Source organism: Eurosta solidaginis, chromosome 1 (assembly GCF_040869045.1).
Source record: "Eurosta solidaginis isolate ZX-2024a chromosome 1, ASM4086904v1, whole genome shotgun sequence".
In the NCBI taxonomy this organism is placed as follows: Eukaryota; Metazoa; Arthropoda; class Insecta; order Diptera; family Tephritidae; genus Eurosta; species Eurosta solidaginis.
This window is the reverse complement of record NC_090319.1, coordinates 354,039,672-354,061,010: the sequence shown is the minus strand read 5'-3', so window position 1 is coordinate 354,061,010 and position 21,339 is coordinate 354,039,672. Positions and strand designations below refer to the sequence as shown.

Here is a 21,339-nt window from a genome sequence, read left to right as displayed (position 1 = left end):
GCAATGTGTCCCCACATGACACCAACCATCTCTTCAATTGTAATGTGGAACCAAGGCCTCTAATACCCCTCTCACTATCAAACTTAAAGTTTCCCGTTAGAGGACATTGATGACGAATCACTTCCACAAAAACAACAACATAATCTAACTATTGACAAAGAATTGAGTTCATGTAGCGCCATCTACATACATATATGTATATTTTCTGTTTACTTTCTTTCCTGATCAAGATCTCATTTTACCAATAAAAATCAATGACGTTGGCGCTCCAACAGTATGTATTATGGCTTTACCGGTCTGAGAAGTAACAACAAAAAGTATGCTTTTGATTTTTATACTCAGCTGAGCAGAGCTCACAGAGTATATTAATTTTGTTCGCATAACGGTACCCCGTAACGACATAAACTAATCGAGATAGATATAGACTTCTATATATCAAAATGATCTGGGCGAAAAAAGAAATTCATTTAGCCATGTCCGTACGTCCGTCCGTCTGTCCGTAAACACCATAACTTGAGTAATTTGAGGTATCTTAATGAAGTTTGGTGTGTATGTTCCTGGGCACTCATCTCAGATCGCTATTTAAAATGAACGAAATCGGACTATAACCACGCCCACTTTTTCGTATCGAAAATTTCGAAAAACCGAAAAAGTGCTATAATTCATTACCAAAGACGGATAAAGCGATGACCTATGACGCATAATAGAAAATTAGTAAAATTTTGGACAATGGGCGTGGCACCGCCCATTTTTAAAAGAAGGTAATTTAAATGTTTTGCAAGTTGTAATTTGGCAGCTGAGTATGTAATGTGCGGTTACACCCGAACTTAGCCTTCCTTACTCGTTTCTTTTAGTTTAATTCAAAAAGTGGTACATAATAAACTTGAACTGATCAAACCGCTACGACATTCTACTTTGAGTGTTGCTAAGTTCATTTTAGATTTCTACGATTGGGAACCGTAAATAAAATTTTATTTTACTTAGGTTCATTGCTAAGTTAGCAATTCAATATAACAGCGGTAGATTGAAGAAACATATATATAAATATCTCCCATAACATTTCACCAAAAATTTCAAAAATAGTCGGAGTCGAAATGGTGCGCTGTAAAGAGGTACAAGTGAATATCAAAGGAATGCTTAAAGTTAATGTTAGATTAAAGCAAAGAAGAAAATTTAAAAAAGAACTAATAAAGGTACAAGTTAATATGGGAAATAAAATTTGAAAAATAACAGGTACCTTATGTGTATTAAAAAAATGCATAAACTTGAGAACTTGCATGGTATTACATGTATATGTAGTTCGATATTAAAATTAATTAACTGCGTCGGAAAAAGTCGGTGGTTGTGCGGGTTTTTAATTTTTTTTCTCAGCTTAGTGGGCTCAGCATTCAAAAAACTGTCCCACTGAAGCTGAGGGGATCATTAAAATTTTGTGTATTAAATATTGTAACGAATTTAGGGAAATTCCGCTTATTCCAAACCCTCTGCTAACGTTCGAACCGCTAAACTGTTGAATAAATAACTCCAATATTCAATAATGCAAAATGGCCTTTATTAGACTACTTTGACAGTACTTCACAATAACACTTATACTTCACAACCAATAGCGTGCTTAAGTCAAAACTGATTGCTTACTACTCAGCTTTCGCTGCTTTTATACTTTCTGTTGCCTCGTCCACCCATTTCTCCTAAAGTCTAGTAACTTCGCGAACTTCATGCTTGGTTACCAACCATATATGTATGTACATGTATATTTGTAATTTATAGTCTCTCGCATAGCCATATGCGTGGGTATATGTGAGTGCTACTTCGGATGATGGTGAGTGTCTCTCTGCTACCTTGTATGTACATGTGTAAATGATGATTGATTTGTTTACGTACATACAAGTGGCTACTTAGTATCGAATTAGGGATGCTAGTATCACTTAGTGATGTGAATATTCGTCACAATTTGAATGAGAACCATGAAAACAGTTCAAGTTTGGGCTAAGCCAAACATTATAAGCTCAGCTGTGTGCTTTCAGAAATAGCTTCATTGTACTATTTTTGACCACTTTTAGACTGACTGGTACAAATTCCAGAAGTATATAGCAGGAAGACTTGAGCAACCTAAAGAAAAAGGCCACTATGGCGGCAAAATTTGCGGATGCGAGGAATGCCGAATATAGATATCTGTCGAGGATCTATAAACGTGAAATCTGCAAATCGAAGAGGGTTTCATGAAAAAATCGCAAGACTGAGGAACATGCTATCAAAGGGAAATACAGTCCATGGTATGATGAAGAAGGGCGACGGGGAATGATCACACAGTAGTGAGGATTTCCTTGAGGCACTATTTAACACACACTTCCCATCAAGAGTTAATGCGGAAGAGGAATAAAGCATTATTTTTTTGTCACAACATGTTCACACCAAAGCCATGTCTGTCGATACTGCATTCCATAGGGTGATCATGAATATAGAGAGAGCCCCAGAACACTAGAAATATGCCAAAGGCGTTTTTCTGAACATTACCGGAGATTTCAACTATATCTCGAAACTTGCAATCATGGACAGTCTCATCTCGATACAAGTACATCCGACCTTACCAAATTGGATTGGATCCATGTTAAGCTGCAGAATGATCATGTCGTAATGGGGTGTATGCGGGGCCCAAAAATTTGTAAACATAGCAACGCCGCAGGGCGGGGTATTATGACCGATACTGTGGAGGTTAGTCATCAACCAATTGCTTAGGCGGTTCGAAAAAGGACTGGTAAAATTCACGGCCTATACAGATGTTGTTCCAGGACTATAAAGATAGTAAGTTGTCGTGGAAACTATGTGAAAGAGAGAGCGAAGAAAGCCTCCGTGGCAATAAGATGGTAGGATGTACGTGGGGCCTATCGACCAAACTCTTTCATTGGGTATTTACGGCAATTGTCAAGCCCCTACTTTACTTTGGGGTCTTGTTTGGTGGGTAGCCACACAAAGAACTTGAGGGGTTATGCAGATTATCAATGCTTAGCATAACGGGAGCCTTAAAAACTGCACCGACAGCAGCATTGCATGCCATTGTGCACATCCCGTCTGCAGACATAATGGCCAAAAAGTTAGCGTTAGCAACTGCAACGGCCTCGGAGCAGCTCAAGTGCAGGCCTTATAGCCATATCAGTAAAGCGCCATCTAATATGGGGCGAACGAACTACATGGTCCCGTGCCTCAGCTTCGATGCACACCTTGGAGCCATAATAGACACGGAGAGTTAACGCAAGGGAATGCAAATGGTAGAACATACTATGCACATGTACACAGATGGTTACAAATTAAGGGAAGGGGTCGGGTCTGCTGTTTATTGTGACGATGCCGAAATAAGTAGATCCTACAGGCGGAAATTGTAGCCATGAAAAAAACAGCAGATATTCTGAAAGAAGCGCGCTTAAACTAGAATCGCGCAGTATATATGTATATTGAAAGTCAAGCGGTGATCAAGGCAATAATCTCACACACCCATAAAGGGATAGAAGGTAACGAAAAGGCCGATAAGTGTGAGAGGGGGTTGCAGCACTTGAATACATGGAAGTTGTCCCAATCCGTTTGGGAAACATCAATACAAGACAAGAAAGGTAGGAAGTGCGAGAAACAGGAACAAAAGGTTGAGCTCGTTTTGTATTTTTGTCCTGCGCTCGTCAGGTCAAGGCTCCAGCTCCTAAGGATGGCAGATTTACCAGGTTTCGAGGCTGATTTTAAGCTAGGTCCTAGAAAATGTATAGTGTGACAAATATTAGCAACACTAAGGCATACTATCATCTCTAAGCCGATACTAAGCAGTCACTTGTATCTACATAAACAAATCAATCATTATGTCTACACATATGTACATACAAGAAGCGGAGAGGTATGCACAAACACATGCATATATCTGAGATACTCACAAAAGTATGCAATTATCAGCAAAGTAGTTCTCACACATTCACATGCATAAAACTGAGATGCTCACAAAAGTATGCAATCATTCGGGTATGACAAAGCTTCTCATAAGCGCGTGTATATGTGAGGAGGTGTCACTCACATATACACGCGCATATGAGAAGCTTTGTCATACCCGAAAAATGGAAAATGGCCAAGGTGGTCCCGCTACTAAAGACTGGGAAACCAACTAACATAGGAGAGTCATATCGCCCGATATCTCTCCTATCGCCAGTAGCCAAGACGCTTGAAGCCATTTTGCTCCCCCACGTCAAAGCAAATTTGCAGCTAGCCTGTCATCAGCATGGCTTCAGAAAACTCCATAGCACCACCACCGCGCTAAATGCCATCAGCATCCAGATAAATTGCGGTTTAAATCAAAAGCCTTACCATAGAACAGTACTCGTTGCGCTATACCTATCAAAAGCTTTTGATACGGTCAACCATGGCACGTTACTGCAAGACCTGGAAGGGTCTACCCCTTCCCCATGTCTTAAAAGGTGGACCGCAAATTATCTGGGTGGTCGGCAGACATCCGTGTAATTTAGAAATGAAACATCAAAACCGAGAAGCACTAAACAAGAGGTGCCACAGGGTGGTGTCCTACCCCCACTTTTGTTTAATTTCTACATATCTAAGCTACCTTCGCCACCAGAAGAAGTTACTGTCGTTTCCCACGCCGATGACTGCACAATAATGGCCACAGGCCCAGACCCACAGATCGATGAGCTTTGCAACAGAATAAATGGCTACCTCCCTGATCTCTCCAATTTTTTCGCCTCGCGAAACTACGCTACCGACTGTCCTACACCCCAAAATCTGGGGTGTGACGTTTGATCAGGATCTACATTTTGGTGACCACGCAACCGCAATCGTACCGAAAATCCAGAGCTGTAATAAAATCCTCATATCCTTTACTCGCAGTACTTGGGGAAAAGACAAAGAAACGCTCATTACCACATACAAAGCAATTGGCGAGCCGATTGCATACTACGCGTCCCCTATATGGTCGCCAAGCCTAAAAACTACCCACTGGAAGAAGCTACAGGCCTGCCAAAATACTGCTCTCAGAATCGCCACGGGCTGTCTTCTTATGTCCCCAGAACACCATCTACATAATGAGGCGAGAATAATCCCCATCAGGGAGAGAAATGAGATGCTAACCAAACAGTTCCTGTTAAATACCCAGAAACCTGGCATCCCAACAGACATCTGATTGATGAGCCAACACCGCCTAGGGGCTTAAGGAGTCATCTCCGTATTTTGAGGAAATACGGCACCTGAGAATTCAGCCGTATGAAGCAAAAAACACAAGCAGGTCCTTGGTGAACTCCACAAACAGGCGTCGGACCTTTATGCCAGGAATTGCCCGGTGAATCCAGTACTCAAAGAACAGTACCCAAAACTTGCGGAAGAGGAACGCATACTCTCCAGGGAAATGCGAGTCATTCTAGCTCAACTTCATTCTGGATAATGTAACAGGTTAAACTCTTACCTATTTAGAATCAACCCCGACATACAAAATGTATGCCCCGCTTGCAATGTGTCCCAACATGACACCAACCATCTCTTTAATTGTAATGTGGAACCAACGCCTCTAACACCCCTTTCATTATGGTCCACCCCTGTTGAAACAGAAAGTTTCCTTGGACTCCAAATAGGCGGAATTGCACTAAATTCGTTACAGTAGTATTTACCAAAAGGACGGAGTTATTTTTTAACGTAAGGCCTGGTACCTAATTTGGATTTTTACGCTTGGTCGTCAAACAAATTCTGGTAACACTAATTTCTAAAAGTCAGTTAGATTTGCATATGATTTTCGCCTTCAACCGAGCCGGTAGTTTCTTACTTATTGCGATCTATTTTTATTACTATTTATTTTCAGGAAGAAACTTATCTTTACGATCCAAATATTTTGCTTCAACTCAACTTTCATCAAAGCCCTGCCAAATTTCAACCTATCATATCTGCCGCCTATCCTGGAGAAAGTTGGCTTAAGGTACGTCCACTAAAAGATGGTGACTATGATCGTGGTTTTCTCCAACTGCTCTCTCAGCTCACTGACGTTGGAAATATTACGCGTACCCAATTTTTGAGTAAGTAAAATTGTGAATTTTATAAATTGGTTATTTGATTCATGTGAAATGTAGCGATTTTTAAAGGATTTAATTCACTGTTGTTAGATAAACTGATAGAGATTCAATATTCACATAACCCGATTTCCCCTGAAAGTTATTTATTTCCCTTGCCAGGGTTTCTATGTACTTATGCTCTGTCTTTAGTTATCCCAATAACTAAACTTTTCGCCTGGATATGTTCTGCAGTCTCTGCTGATAAAGGTTTTCTTTCAGAGGCTTAGTTAAGAGTCGGCACTTTCGGCGCCACTACACTCAGTCGCAATGCGTTCGCTTTTCACAGAGTTGGCATTCTATACAACTGTGGTGGTACTGGCAAGATGTTCGTCGTTATTATACTCAGCTGAGCAGGGCTCACAGAGTATATTAATTTTGTTCGCATAACGGTACCCCGTAACGGCATAAACTAATCGAGATAGATATATACTTCTATATATCAAAATGATCTGGGCGAAAAAATAAATTCATTTAGCCATGTCCGTCCGTCTGGTCGTAAAAACGATAACTTGAGTAAATTTTTAGGTATCTTAATGAAATTTGGTATCTATGTTCCTGGGCACTCATCTCAGATCGCTATTTAAAATGAACGAAATCGGACTATAACCACGCCCACTTTTTTTATCGAAAATTTCGAAAAAGTGCTATAATTCATTACCAAAGACGGATAAAGCGATGAAACTTGGTAGGTGGGTTGACCTTAGGACGCAGAATAGAATATTAGTAAAATTTTGGACAATGGGCGTGGCACCGCCCACTTTTAAAAGAAGGTAATTTAAAAGTTTTGCAAGCTGTAATTAGGCAGCTGAGTATGTCGTGTTCGGTTACACCCGAACTTAGCCTTCCTTACTTGTTTTTTAAGTTGTGCTACTGCATAATTGCGCTATGTTTGGACTTGTCGGTCGTAGGATGTCATATAAATTGTCGGCAAAAAGATATTACACATCTATATGGGTGTGACATACCTTTCTAGTAATCATTTGGAATGGGAAGGGCAGTGAAGAGTCTTAACATTCATTCAAGCTGTTCAATTCAGCCTTCTTAAAGAGAGAGTATTAGCGTTCCGTCGACGCTGACGATAAAAATAAATGTTAAACAACTCTAGTACGGTTGTCCCCATTCACTGTGTTGACCGTCGTTTCGTCTATTTGGTAAGGCGCAAATCTCTTGGGGAACAGGTGACAGGGTATTGTACATATACATAAACAATAATAAATGACTTGATAATTGCATCTTGGCATTATAAAGTACTGTCCAAAATGCTTATTCGTTTGAGAATACTATATACATGGTCTTCTCAGTGGCCTGGTCGCTGTACCCAGCGCAAGTCAAGAGCTTAGATATAGCGTTCATATAGCGCCTTTCCGAGCATCACGAAGCTGATATTGTGCCGCTGCTTAAATTTCGTAATCTTTATGATCTTACCATGTAGTCCGATGCAGCTTAGATGCAATCTCCCCAGGGAAACACGTCTCCCTCTGGTAAACCTTCGATCTTGATACAGCAACAGGTTTAACTAACTTGTAATGTGTCCCCACATGACACTAACTACTAACGTCTCTAACACCTATACCTTCTTGGCCTGACGGCTAAAACTAGAGGTTTTCTTGAACAACCGTTAGAGGAGATTGATGATGGGTGATTGCAGCTATTGGATGGGGCGAAGCAGTGATATAACAACAACAATAGGAATGGCAGCAAGCAGGTATGCTTGTATCCCGGGCTAGCTCGTCATCTTGGGCGGGGTATTTTATTTTTCAAATTCTTTTTAAATTATGCATGTAAACAAAAGTTCGGGCAAGAGAAAAGGCCATTTTAATAAGTAACAAATAAACAATTCCTTTTAATTTCTGCCAAGCGGCTTAGGATGTCCATAGGCGGGTTCCGATAAGAATACCTTCTTAGCCGGAGAATCTTTTCCACGGGTGCACCTCATAATCCCGACAATTATCAAAAATCCCGACAAATTCAGACATAACCGAATTCCAACATACAATCCACACTGAAAGAAATGGTGCTAGTAAAATCAACAAATCGGTTCTGTTGTTCTTGACTTAACGGAGATTCGGTGAAATTGATCGAATTATGGTTAATTCGACCAAGTTCTTTGTCAAGCGAACAAATTAGTTTAGTCATTTCAACAGAAGAGAAATTGTCGCTCTTAAGTTAACAAAATTTTGTAAAATTGACAGATTCCTAATCAATCTAACTGATTTTTCTGTTAACACAACTGATCTTATAGGTCATTTCAACGGCGATCAACTATCAAACCATGAGCAGATTTTAAAGAGAATTTAACGCTCACTGCGCTCTCTACTTTGTACTTATGACGATGGTGCATTTGTTAAAAAAAAACACCAAAATAAGAAAACCATCAAATCGAAAAAACACACAAAATGGGAAAACAATAAAAACCTAGTTTTCAGTTATCAATACAAAACGAAAAAAACATTTTTTGAATTAACTGTGCAAAAAATTATGAGATACCGGGAAACAAATTCTCGTCAAAGCGAAATGCAAAATTGCGCCCTCTTGTTGCAAAAGTTTTGCTTGAACGAACAGGTTTTTTCCAAAGTTAGTAACATTTTGTTGAAATTTTTATGAATTTTCACTCACGCGAACGAATCTCATAAGATAATAAAAAACATCCTTTTTTAATGTTGATGTTTCCGACAAAATAAAAGTTTGAGTTGTTTTGGAATCGTTTCAACTTAAAGTGTTACGAAAATTAAATTTGCCGAATTACATTTAAGTTACTCCAGTGGTGAATTACCTTCCTCCGATTTGATTCTTTTCTTTTCTATAACTTACAAGTTCTCTTTTTAAAATGTTACGTCAAACATTTATATTACAAGTTTTGTTCGAAACAATCAAGTGTGGCAACTACATGCGAGAGAAGAAATTGAGAATGAGCTGAGCTGCAACTGAAAGAATTGAGAATCAGTTTTGTGACTACAAACAAGCTTTTTCAATTAAAAGAAACATTTTCTAAGCGGAGTCGCCCCTCGGCAGTGTTCGGCAAGCACTCCGAGTGTATTTCTGCCACGAAATGCTCTCAGTGAAAACTCATATGCCTTGCAGATGCCGTTCGGAGTCGGCATAAAACAAGTAGGTCCCGGCCCAAAACCTCTTCGGAGGTTATCGCGCCTTACATTTATTTATTTATATAGCAACATAGGTACTTTCATACAAAGCTGTCGAAACAACTTTTTTTGTTCATTTGACTACTAAAACGGTCAATTACGAATCGACGATTTGTGCGCAGTTGATTCAACATCTTGTTGCGATGGATACAAATTAACAGAAATTTCGTTTGAATTGACCCGTATTTCGGTTGATTTTACCAGTCTTTTTCTTTCAGTGTACCCAACGATTCTCTAAGTACCCTGCTAGACAGCTGTCAGTCATTTGAGGCATCAGTTGACAGATATGGCTGATGGAGATTTACATCAGGGCGTAAAGCAAAGTTTCTATCAGGTTGTTAGAGGCGACATGACAAACCTGATGTAAACATTCTGTATACGTGTATGCATACACATACATACCATTTACAATTTATGCGAGTGTATTAGTGATGCCAAAAATTCTATTGTGTTGGAGTTTCCGTCAGCTCTGTTTAGCAGGGTAGCTAGATCTAAGACACCGTTATTTTTGGTGTATGTGGTATCACAACAGACCTTCGTGTTGTCCAAGTGAGCTATCCTTATCAGGGCAGCTACCACCTAACCTAACCTATGTATACTAATTAGATTAATAAAAACTTATTTTTTCCTAGCACGTTTTTCTCAAATGAAGGCTAGCGGTGATTACTACGTCACAGTGATCGAGGACACACGCAAAAATGAAATAATTGGTGCAGCTTCATTAATTGTTGAGCGTAAATTCATACACAATTGCGCTACTGTAAGGTTAAAGTTAAAATAATTCAGTTCTATTGAGCTGTTCGTACTTACTGCATTGTTTTTCAATTACAGCGCGGTCGTTTAGAAGATGTTGTCGTCAATGATACTTACCGTGGCAAGCAGCTGGGGAAACTGTGAGTTGTTTGGAAACTAGTATTGGAATGTATTAGATGTTTTAAAATGGTATATTTATCGTTTAGTATTGTTGTTACTGTGAGCCTTTTAGCGCAACATCTGGGCTGTTATAAAATGACTTTGGACTGTAAGGATAAACTGATTAAATTTTATGAATCTCTGGGCTACGTTCTCATTCCTGGAAATGCCAATTCGATGACAATACGTTACGATGAAGGAGCTCCCGCTGTGCGGCATAACAACACAGCATTGGGTGGTGATTATGACAACAGCAACACTAGTCAAACTGTGAGCTTCAATTTAGCTTCTTGACAATTAGCCGCCAGTACCGCAACAACTAAATCGAAATTGTAAATGTATGCAATGCTATTATTCAAAAGAGAAAATGGAACAATAACAATCGTATTCAGCGTCAGTAAAATAATACAACTTACGGCGGCCACCGTGGTGTAAAATTTTAGAAATAAGGTTTTTGAATTAGAAGAAAATTTTTCTAAGCGGGGTCGCCCCTCGGCAGTGTTTGGCAAGCGCTCCGAGTGTATTTATGCCATGAAAAGCTCTCAGTGAAAACTCATCTGCCTTGCATGTAGGTCCTGTTCGGCCGATTTGTAGGGAAAACCAATAGGAGCACGACGCAAATTGGAAGAGAAGCTCGGCCTTAGCTTTCTTCGGAGGTTATCGCGCCTTACATTTTTTTTTTTGATATATACATATACATTAGGGTGGATCGATTTGTATGGACGAAAGTTAACCGATATCGCGCCATTGATTTTTCGATAGAGTTTGGGCTCAGGAAAAACACATCCACTACGTATACCCAAAAAAATAATTTTCAAGCCTGCGAAATTTAATTTTTTTTACTTTTTTTCGACTTTGAGTTTTAAGGTTTTTTTCATGACCTACTAAAAAAATTTTCCTTTTATTGTAAACAGGGTCGTGCGCTAGGGGTGGTTTTGGGGTTCAACCCCTCCCCCAATTTTTTTCATTAAAACTGGTAGATGGAAAAGGCCGTTTGTTGACTGATAACCAATATCTAACTATGTTATTTTTTGCCTCCGAAGTACTTTGGTCTAATTCTGGCAAAAGCTAGGTAATCAAGCATAAAGTGATTTGGTGATTCCACCTCATCTTCCTCCATACAGCTACAGCAGGATGGAGTTTCCAGTATATTGAGACGTACCGCATGGATACCCATTGGGCAACCCTGCAAAATCCCAATGATCATTGATAGGTGGGCCTTAGTGAACCCAATTATTTCGGCAGACCTCCTGCCATCCACTTCCGGCCAGAAAGATTTTGCTAACCTGCAAGAGGTGGTGTCCGCCCAACGTTTGCTGAGCTGACTCGAGGTCCAGCTATGGAGGAGCAAACCACAGGTGGCCAGCGGAATCCCGAAATCCCTACAGCCCTCTTCATCCGGTTCAGTTTACCCGCTGCGGGCTAAGAGATCCGCTTGACAGTTACCCGGGATATCACTATGGCCCGGGACCCAGATAATCTTAAGTGTAAAATATTTCGATGCAATCGCGAGCGAGGTCAGTCACTTCCAGACCACCCTCGATCGCACTGTAGTTGAACTCAAGGCCTTGATAGCCGCTTGGCTCTCAGAGTATATGTTAAATTCCCTAACCGTAGTTGCACTGGATAGCATTTCATCCACCGCATCCTTAAAGCTTTATAAGCTATCTTTGTTTTTAATGATTATGGGGGTATAAATAGGCAATTAAAATAGCAGCACGTAGCCAATTGAAAGAATAGCTTGGTCTTAATCTCCTCAAGTATTTATTTATTTAATTTGTTGAAACAAGTTTTTTAAGTATCGAATCAAACGTACTACATATACTCATTATATAAATATACATGTGGGTTAGAGGTCTTAAAGCCTTAGGGGCCCGCGGCAGGTATACTTGTGGTAAGAGGCAACTAAAATAGCCAATTCGAGGGGTTGTGTAGCACAATACTTCCTCTAACCCAATAGTCAACCTCACCTACCTGTGGCGAACCCTAATTCTTTAGCAGTCAGGGTTCTGACGACCTCAAATGGAGCCTGGGCGGTATGGCTAGAAGGTTCATATTTAATCGTTCCCGAGATGTCGGGCTTATACATTAATGCTTGCCACCGGAACGTACGGGATCTATATATGGAAAACGGCTCTCAACATCGTTAACACTATCCGAAACCTTCGGGGAGTGTCTTTATTGCTACAACAACAACAACATACATATACCCAAAGATATTGCTTTAAAAGAATCAAGAAGGCTTTGGTTTACAATAACGCCCCTGGCTTAAATACCATTCCCACAAAATTTCGGGAGGGTCCTGTTAATTCCTTAACTTATTAGTACCTAAAATTGGAATTTTCACTGTGGAAACTTTCTGGAGTGTTTCGGCTCTTATAAAAACAACAACACTCGCATATAGTTCTTTCTACTTGTTTTTCAACTATTGAATCAACATTTTGCCAAAACTAAAAAAAAAAAAAATTACGGACGCAGTTTACGGTTGTCATTACTTATGTATATTTATGTGACATGATATATTTACGCTGTATCATGGTATGTATGTGCATTAGGGTGGGTCAAATTTGTTGTTGAAAAGGCACATCCAGTTTCTGAATCTATGGGTCATACTGAGTAATATTGTCCATTTCCATTCCTGATATGAATTTTGAGCCTCCCTAATTGTGTTAGAAAATTTTATATCCCAATCCGAATAGCGGCTCACAAATAAAATACATGAAAATAAAGGTCAAATTCGGATTGGGATTGAGATACAAAATTTTCTAACAAAATTAGGGAGGCTCGAAATTGATTTCAGAGCTATGGTCTCATGGACAACATTACTCAGTATGAGCCATAGATTCATCCCCCAGCGGGTTAGGGGGGGGGGGGGGGGGGGAGGGGGGGCAGAATATACCCGCGGTAGGTATGCCTGTCGTAAGAGGCGACTAAAATACCAGATTCAAGGGGCTGTGTAGCGCAACCCTGCAGGTTGCCAGCGCAACATATAGCTTCTCCAAACCCAATTGTCAACCTCACCTATCCGCGGCGAATCCTGTTTCACTAACAGACGAGGCTCTGGCGACCCTAAGCTCCTTATGGAACTTGGGGTTGGGGAGGGAGGGGATGGCCTGAAGGTTTAATGTGACCACATAAATCGTTCCCGAGATGGTCGGGCCAGCACCTTAATGGTGCTGTGGTACCGGAGCGTACCGGATCTGTATCCGGCAAAGGACCATCACATCGATAACACTCCCCAAAGCCTTCGGGGAGCAACCTTATCGCTACAACAACAACAACAACAACAGCCATAGATTCAGAATCTTCGGGGAGCAACCTTATCGCTACAGCAACAACAACAACAACAGTCATAGATTCAGAATCTGGATTTGCACCTGAAGTTTTTTCCCGCCGTTTTTCCCCATACAATTTCACCCGCCCTAATGTAAACTATCGTATTTACATTTTCATTGTTCTTTTTTTGGTTGCAAGCATGTTACATCTCGATATTAGTTCATCAAAAACGTTTATAGCGTTCTATAGCGGTGCTGGTAAGCGGTGGTGCCTTGCTTTGGATGATTACTACCTACCTTAGACCTTATTATAAAGAAACAAAAACTAACACATAGAAGCATCAGGCAAGGCATACAATTTAGAAAAGTACTTATTTAATGTTTTATTTTTTCTTATTTTTTTCTACGTATTGCATTAATGTGTTGTCTAATGCATATCTATTTAGTTTAAACGTATCATTTGATTTTTTACATTTTGCAAACATGGCTGGCACAAAAAGGTAGTAGTTATATTACCATTTAAAAGTACGTTTATAAAATAGTAGCTAACTTAACATATAAATTTGAAATATGTATGTAATTTCCATTTTACTGCTAATTCAAAGAATTTATGTACCAAAATATGTACGTATGTAGATGCATATAAAAATATTTGTGCAAAAATAACTAACATATTTATTTTATGTTAAAACTTTAATCACTTCTTAGTGGTAACTTATTAATATGTAAGTACTCGAATCAATTCCAAAATTAAGCACATTCATAAATACCCATATACATATTTTCCTTTTCTTACTAGGGCTGTGAACTGCATACGAATTTTTCAACCATCCGGATAAACCGGATATTCGAATAACCGGATAGCTAAGTTCAAAATCCAGCTATCCGTATTCGTAAATGGAAAATATGGATAACCGCTGTTCGGATATCCGGATGCGGAAAACAAAATCCGGATTTCCGTATGTCCGGATACTGGAATATAAAAGTTGAATATCTGCATATCAGAATTGAACGAAGCAAACATCGAAAAAATATGTTTGTAGTTTATTAAAGTGCTGGAAATGTAGTTCGTCCCACACGAAATTGTTTAAGTCGGGAAATGATATCGGCATTTGTTTTCGTACACCAGAATAGGAAGAAAATAGTTTAACATCATGTTACACATTTCTCAATACGAGCCTTTTTTTTATTCACTGTTAATTGATTTAAATGCCCCACGAATATATTGTTAACAATGTTAAATAAATATATGTACCATATATCAATTTGTTGCTTTCACTGGATATCCAAAAGTACGGTTATTAACAGGATCTTCATAAATCCGGATATCCGGATAGTTTCACAAACGAATATTAACCGGATATCCATGCCGTCGGGATTTTATCCGTGTCAATGGAAATCCGGATATTCGAATATGCGGATAGTCCCTGCCCTACTTCTTACATTACAATAAACAATGTATTTATTTCCTAATTGTATTCACACAAATGCCCACATTTTGGGCATTTGGAGTGGTTAGTGAAGTATTCCATAATGTGCTCTAAATGTCCACCGTGCGAGCAGCCTTGACACCAAGCGTAAAGGCCACGTACTATAAGACTACAAACACAACACTTGGATGATTGCATCGATTTGCATTTCTGACAATACCAACCGACACTACCAGCCAATGGTCTTCCACACTCACCACAATTTGTATGCACCGATGTGGATTGTTGATTAAGTTCACGAACTGAGCGTAACCATGAAAGATTTACCACTTCGCATGCCTCATTCCAGAGTTGATTGCGATGCAGTAGATCGATATACATTTGGAACCATGTCTCCTGAAAAAATAAATATTTAACTATGTCTATATTAAGTAATGCATGACGTAATGTTTCTGTCCATTTATAGGCGAAATATATAGAGTTAAATATGTATTGTAAGTAAACTTACAATCAGTATATCATCGATTTGTAGCAATTTACGCGCATCGCCCATAGCTATAAGTATTGAAATGGCAGTTTGTACATCGCCAACATCACCTTGTAACATAACTGAATCAGCAACGAATTGATGTGGTTCCCAGATTGGTATGGCCGGTGCAGTTGTTACTTTAAGCACATTTGGCATATTTGGTAGCTGAAATTGGAAAAAAGTTCCGATTTACAAATTTAGTACCTTAAATAAGTAAATGCGCGTATACGATCTCCATTACGCACAGGTGAAATCTCTTTGCTTTCTGCTTTTAAATCCAATTGTGATCGTGCTGCTTGTACATCGTGATGCATTGCTTGTTCTTGATGTGAATGCATTTTAGAAAAATCTGGCGGTCCAACATAAATGAAACCTTCACGTAACAAATCGAAATTGTCAAATGTTATATCATTAAGTATTTGCGTTTCTGAAAGTATCACAGATCCGAATGGTGGATAATTTTGTTTGGCATTTCCCACACCCACACCACCAACTACACCGCTTGCTGTATCGATGTCTAACTGTACGTCCGTATCTGTAGCATTATCATCATTATTATCACTGTGCTCTCCTCGTTCCCATTGTAAAGCTTCGTGTACATTACTTATTTGCGTAGAGCGGCGTGAAGATTGAACACTTTTTTGGTTAGAAAATGAGTTACGATGTATTTCATATTTTTGTTTACTAAATTCGTTAGTGCCATACAAAACCTTAATGAACTTCCATAAAGTGGTTGCCTTTGAAGAAAAAAGTGGATAAGAAAATATAAGTTTGTGTGAAGTTTTGTGTATTTATAACTGTATATTCGAGCAAATATTTTCAAATTTGTCCCAAAAGTCCAATTAACAGTGACTTTACCGGAATAAACCATTCCATGAAAATATTCCAAAAAATTCACTGATTCTAAATAAAAACAAGTAAGGAAGGCTAAGTTCGGGTGTAACCGAACATTACATACTCAGCTGAGAGCTTTGGAGACAAAATAAGGGAAAATAACCATGTAGGAAAATGAATCTAGGGTAACCCTGGAATGTGTTTGTATGCCATTGGTATCAAATGGAAGGTATTAAAGGGTATTTTAAAAAGGAGTGGGCCATAGTTCTATAAGTGGACGCGTTTTCGAGATATCGCCATAAAGGTGGAACAGGGGAAACTCTAGAATGTGTTTGTACGATATGGGTATCAAATTAAAGGTATTAATGAGGGCTTTAAAAGGGAGTGGCCCTTAGTTGTATATGTGAAAGCATTTTCGAGATATCGGCCAAAATGTGGACCAGGGTGACCGAGAACATCATCTGTCGGGTACCGCTAATTTATTTATATACGTAATACCACGAACAGTATTCCTGCCAAGATTCCAAGAGCTTTGGATTTGGCCCTGCAGAACTTTTCCATTTTCTTCTACTTAATATGGTTTTTTACAAATTTTTTTATAAAGTTATATTTTGCGTCAATAAACCAATCCAATTACCATGTTTCATCCCTTTTTTCATATTTGGTATAGACTTATGGCATTTTTGTAATTTTTCGTCATTTTCGATATCAAAAAAGTGGGCGTGGTTATAGTCGGATTTCGGCCATTTTTTATACCAAGATAAAGTGAGTTCAGATAAGTACGTGAACTAAGTTTAGTAAGGATATATCGATTTTTGCTCATGTTGTCGTGGAAGGACAGACGGTCGACTGTGTATAAAAACTGGGCGTGGCTTCAACCGATCTCGCCCATTTTCACAGAAAACAGTTACCGTCATAGAATCTATGCCCCTACCATCTTTCACAAGGATTAGAAAATTTTCGTTCGACTAATGGCATTAATATTCTAGACAAGTTAAATGAAAAAGGGCGGAGCCACTCCTATTTTGAAATTTTCTTTTATTTTTGTATTTTGTTGTACCATATCATTACTGGAGTTGAATGTTGACGTAATTTACTTATATACTGTAAAGATATTCATTTTTTTTTAATTTTACTTTTAAAACATTTTTTTTTTAAGTGGGCAAGTTTGCCATCCGATTTTGCTCATTTTTATTTAGCACACATATAGAGATAGTAGTAATGTTCCTCCCAAATTTAATCATAATATCTTCAACGAGTGCCAAATTACAGCTTCCAAAACTTTTAAATTACCTTCTTTTAAAAGTGGGCGGTGCCACGCCCATTATAAAAATTTTTACTAATTTGCTATTCTGCGTCATAAGGCCAACTCACCTACCAAGTTGCATCGGTTTATCCGTCTTTGGTAATGAATTATCGCTCTTTTTCGGTTTTTCGAAATTTTCGATATCGAAAAAGTGGGCGTGGTTATAGTACGATATCGTTCAATTTAAATAGCAATCTGAGATGAGTGCCCAGGAACCTACATACCAAATTTCATCAAGATACCTCAAAATTTACTCAAGTTATCGTGTTAACGGACAGATGGACGGACGGACAGATGGACGGACGGACGGACATGGCTAAATTAATTTCTTTTTTCGTCAGATCATTTTGATATATAGAAGTCTTCTATCTCGATTAGTTTATGCCGTTACGGATTACCGTTATGCGGACAAAATTAATATACTCTGTGAGCTCTGCTCAGCTGAGTATAAAAATTTAACCAAGATTAAAACATGTTATAGAAAAAAAACCGCCAACCCCAAAAAAGTTCTTACATTATGTTTGCCATATTTCTTTGTAACATTGCCGTTATGTTCACAAATATCCAATAATTTTTTTCCATTTAATAAAAGTTCCTTCGCGCAACCAATAAAACACTCATGGTCTTTTAAATGTGTAACTTCTTGCTCTGCTATGTACCCTGTGTACTAAGTTGAAGAAATTAAATAAGGTTGTATTGAATAATAAATAAAAATATGCATATTTCCTTACTGATGGCTTTAATAGAAACTGGCAGACATCAGATTGTGCCAAATGGAATTGCTCTTCGGCATAAGAAGAACGTTGACGACTAGGAATATAAAACAAATATATATTTTATACATGTGTATGTTTTTATGTCTGTGGAAGTGATATGGCAGGGCTCTTACGCTATTGAATTTATTTTAGCACCTGGTGTTACAATTTCAGCAAGATTGGCCTTGATTTTACGCGCAACGAATATATCATGGCGACGTCCTAGACTAGCTCCTTGAGCATTTGCTTTTGATGCAGGTCTAGCGGCATCTTTAAATGCATGCCGATAAATAGTCGAGTCTTTACTGGTGGAAAGTAATAATTGCGAATTATCACCCTTCCAAGCAATACCAGTTGTAACGTTTGTGTGATCATTGAAGGAAGCGAATGGTATGTACGGTCGTCGTATATCCCACACATGAATACTGTAATCGACAACGAGCGCACAACTTGCAATGTGATATCTAAATGTTTGTAGGCAAATTAATAGTATATAAGTTTTTCATCCTAAATATAAAAGTAATGGTAAACAAATTGTAGATACATTCGATCCGGCCGCCATTTTACTCTGCCCACCACAGCGATTGTGTGTATTGTATGCTCTAATGACGCCTTTCCATCCATATTCCAAACCTTTTTTGGAATTATAATTTTGTATGTATTGATTGTAATTAATTATTTAATACTTACTTTAATTTGCTTGTCACGACTGCCGGTAGCTAGCCAGTTTTTTGTTGGATGCCAGTCGCAGGTATAAATTGGTCCGCTATGCGCTGTAAATTGTAAAATACATTTATCGCCCCTAAAAGAAAAAGAAAATTATATCAATAAAATATCACGTGAATAAAGCGTTTTTTTTTTTTACTTCCGCAAGTCCCACAATTGTACGGTACCATTTTCCGAGACAGCCGAGATTACATACTGTGTATGAGGACTGAACTTAACATCACGTACAGATTCTGCGTTGCTATAGTAAGTATATGAGGATTTGTCGTTACGTATATCAAATTGTTTTATGGTACCATCCTGCGAACCAGAAACGAGAATATGAGGATCGTGTATATCAAACGCTACTGTGTGTGCAGTGCGTTCATGCTCATTGTAAACATGAAGTTGCTTCTTTTGACCAAAACGACTAAGATCCCAAACAGATACAACACCATTAGTGGCCGCCGTTGCCAATATATTACTGTCTAAAGAGCTCCATGCTACATCATTAGACGAGTAACTAAGGTTTTGATTCTTGCCACCACGCATATTACAAACTTCTGTAAAGCCATCACTATAAATAGCGTAAACTTTAAGCACTAAAAAGAACAAGAGATATTTTTATTATTATTCTGCCACTGTGTCTTGTTTTTTACAGCTTCTTCCTGCAACTGCAATTTGGTTGCACTCTCGATTTAAAGCCAGCGCATTTGCATGCCCTTCCTGACAAATACGCATTGAGATCGTTATCGCTTCCTCGACTACACGATCACGTGAGTCCTGAAATTTTTGCATTTTTCGTCTTTAATTATTATACACTTTGCCGAATATTTTTATAAAAATGTAATTCAAATTGATAAGCAAAAACCAAATGTGTGAACCAAAACAGATGCGCAAATGTCAAAGGAGCTTTTTGTAACATACCTGCTAAAATCGTTGGATCATGTGGTCCACTGGAGTACTTACCATTCTACTCCACTGTAATGCAGCGATGGGCCAACTCATGTTTCTACACGAACAGGTTGTAAGCCGATCATTCCTCGTTTTTAACGATTGTAATCACTACACAATGTTTATTGGACTGTGGGTACTCCATGGATTACTCTGATGTAATGCGGAGCTGGAGTATATGGTCCGGTCCTAGGACATCACAATGTTAATTGGTCCATATTTTTTGTATGAATTGTGGTTAATTTTGGCGCACTCGCTTGGTCCATAGCGGGTACTCCATACATGCATGCATGGAGTACTCGCGGTTTTGCAGGGATACATATCTTATCAGCAAATGTCAAAGAGAGCGTTACATTTATGGGGACTAGAAATCCATATCAAATTGGATTGATGTCGATAAGGTAGGTTCGATCAGCTGGTTTATCTGATTATGGTTTTATGGTTATGTCACCATTAATTGGCCCTGGTTATGTTAATGCACCATTAATCGATTACATTGATTTCCATAAGGTTGGTTCGATCAGTTGTTTTTATCTGGTTATGGTTAAGTCAGCATTAACTGACCCTTAATCCATATACATTTGTCATCCGTCCAAAAACATCGGGAGAGATGTTAAAATAGCGACAAAGTTATCACTCAACGTCATCTTTGACTCAACGACTACTCCACTTTTTGTGTTTCCTGAAAGCGCCCACTCAATGGACATATCCATAGGGCTGATCACATTCAACACGGTGTCTACAGACCACAACCACAATAAAGCAAAGCTTGACGACAACCGTAGCCAAGCATTGGCTTCTTGATAACTTTGAAAGCGGCAGCCACCAATATAAATTACAGCAATAGTATCAACAAATTTAGAAAAAAATATTAATTATGTTTAAAAAACGGCCAAAAGAATGATTTTAGCTTTTATTATGTTATGTACTTCTATTTTAGTTGTAATTGACAAAATAAAAAGGACGCCACTCACTGTCGCTTCCCAAAATTAGAATTATTGGGTTTAATCTGGCTGTTGTACAGCTTTCGTGATTGATTGTCGTCCTGCGCTCTCGCGCCGAAAATAACGAAGCTCATGAGAACATGTGTAACACTAGGTACAAAGACCCACCAAATTGTCAATTTATGCCATTTGGGCAATTTCTTACGCAATTTATCATATAATAAATTGTAACAATAAATTGCCAATTTAAAAAAAATTGCCTAATAAATTGTTTCAAACTGCAAATGCAACCTTGTAAAGTGTGTTTATTGAGTAGATTTAAACGTCAGTTGCGCATGGCTCAACTATATGGTTGACTCATCTCATCAGCTGATTTCATGTTTTTCATATCACTGGAGTAGGGATTTTCAAAAGATGGCAAACTCAAAATTAAACCAAAACATTGAACACATTTTCTTACAACACACAAAAA

General features: G+C 38.6%; 2 protein-coding genes across 3 annotated transcripts; one reads left to right on the top strand and one right to left on the bottom strand.

Moving 5' to 3' along the window:
- Positions 1–992: 992 nt before the first annotated feature.
- Gnpnat (glucosamine 6-phosphate N-acetyltransferase) lies at positions 993–14,076 on the top strand. 2 transcript variants are annotated; one of them, XM_067762719.1, is made up of 6 exons: positions 993–1,193; positions 5,834–6,044; positions 9,856–9,983; positions 10,055–10,116; positions 10,183–10,405; positions 13,911–14,076. In XM_067762719.1, the coding sequence occupies exons 1-6, from the start codon at positions 1,095–1,097 to the stop codon at positions 13,950–13,952; spliced, it is 765 nt and encodes a 254-aa protein (XP_067618820.1). In that variant the 5' UTR covers positions 993–1,094; the 3' UTR covers positions 13,953–14,076. The 2 variants fall into 2 exon arrangements, with proteins under 2 accessions (XP_067618820.1, XP_067618821.1); XM_067762720.1 differs by having other exon boundaries at positions 1,042–1,193; positions 13,857–14,076.
- Wdr24 (WD repeat domain 24) lies at positions 13,764–19,875 on the bottom strand. The gene is made up of 10 exons (XM_067762716.1): positions 19,629–19,875; positions 19,130–19,571; positions 18,955–19,066; positions 18,809–18,897; positions 18,399–18,728; positions 18,241–18,319; positions 18,024–18,176; positions 15,615–16,106; positions 15,349–15,534; positions 13,764–15,236 (listed from the first exon to the last, which is right to left on the bottom strand). The coding sequence occupies exons 1-10, from the start codon at positions 19,765–19,767 to the stop codon at positions 14,880–14,882; spliced, it is 2,379 nt and encodes a 792-aa protein (XP_067618817.1). The 5' UTR covers positions 19,768–19,875; the 3' UTR covers positions 13,764–14,879.
- Positions 19,876–21,339: the final 1,464 nt, after the last annotated feature.

Excerpts from the sequence above, each read along its gene's own strand:
- Wdr24 (XM_067762716.1), bottom strand. The coding sequence starts at position 19,767 with ATGCAAAAATTTCAGGACTCACGTGATCGTGTAGTCGAGGAAGCGATA. Across the intron at positions 19,572-19,628 it reads TGCAGTTGCAGGAAGAAGCT|TGCTTAAAGTTTACGCTATT; the intron begins GTAAAAAACAAG and ends TGTTCTTTTTAG. Across the intron at positions 18,898-18,954 it reads GTCGTGACAAGCAAATTAAA|GTTTGGAATATGGATGGAAA; the intron begins GTAAGTATTAAA and ends ATTCCAAAAAAG.
- Gnpnat (XM_067762719.1), top strand. The coding sequence starts at position 1,095 with ATGGTGCGCTGTAAAGAGGTACAAGTGAATATCAAAGGAATGCTTAAA. Across the intron at positions 6,045-9,855 it reads TACGCGTACCCAATTTTTGA|CACGTTTTTCTCAAATGAAG; the intron begins GTAAGTAAAATT and ends ATTTTTTCCTAG. Across the intron at positions 10,117-10,182 it reads GGCAAGCAGCTGGGGAAACT|TATTGTTGTTACTGTGAGCC; the intron begins GTGAGTTGTTTG and ends TTTATCGTTTAG.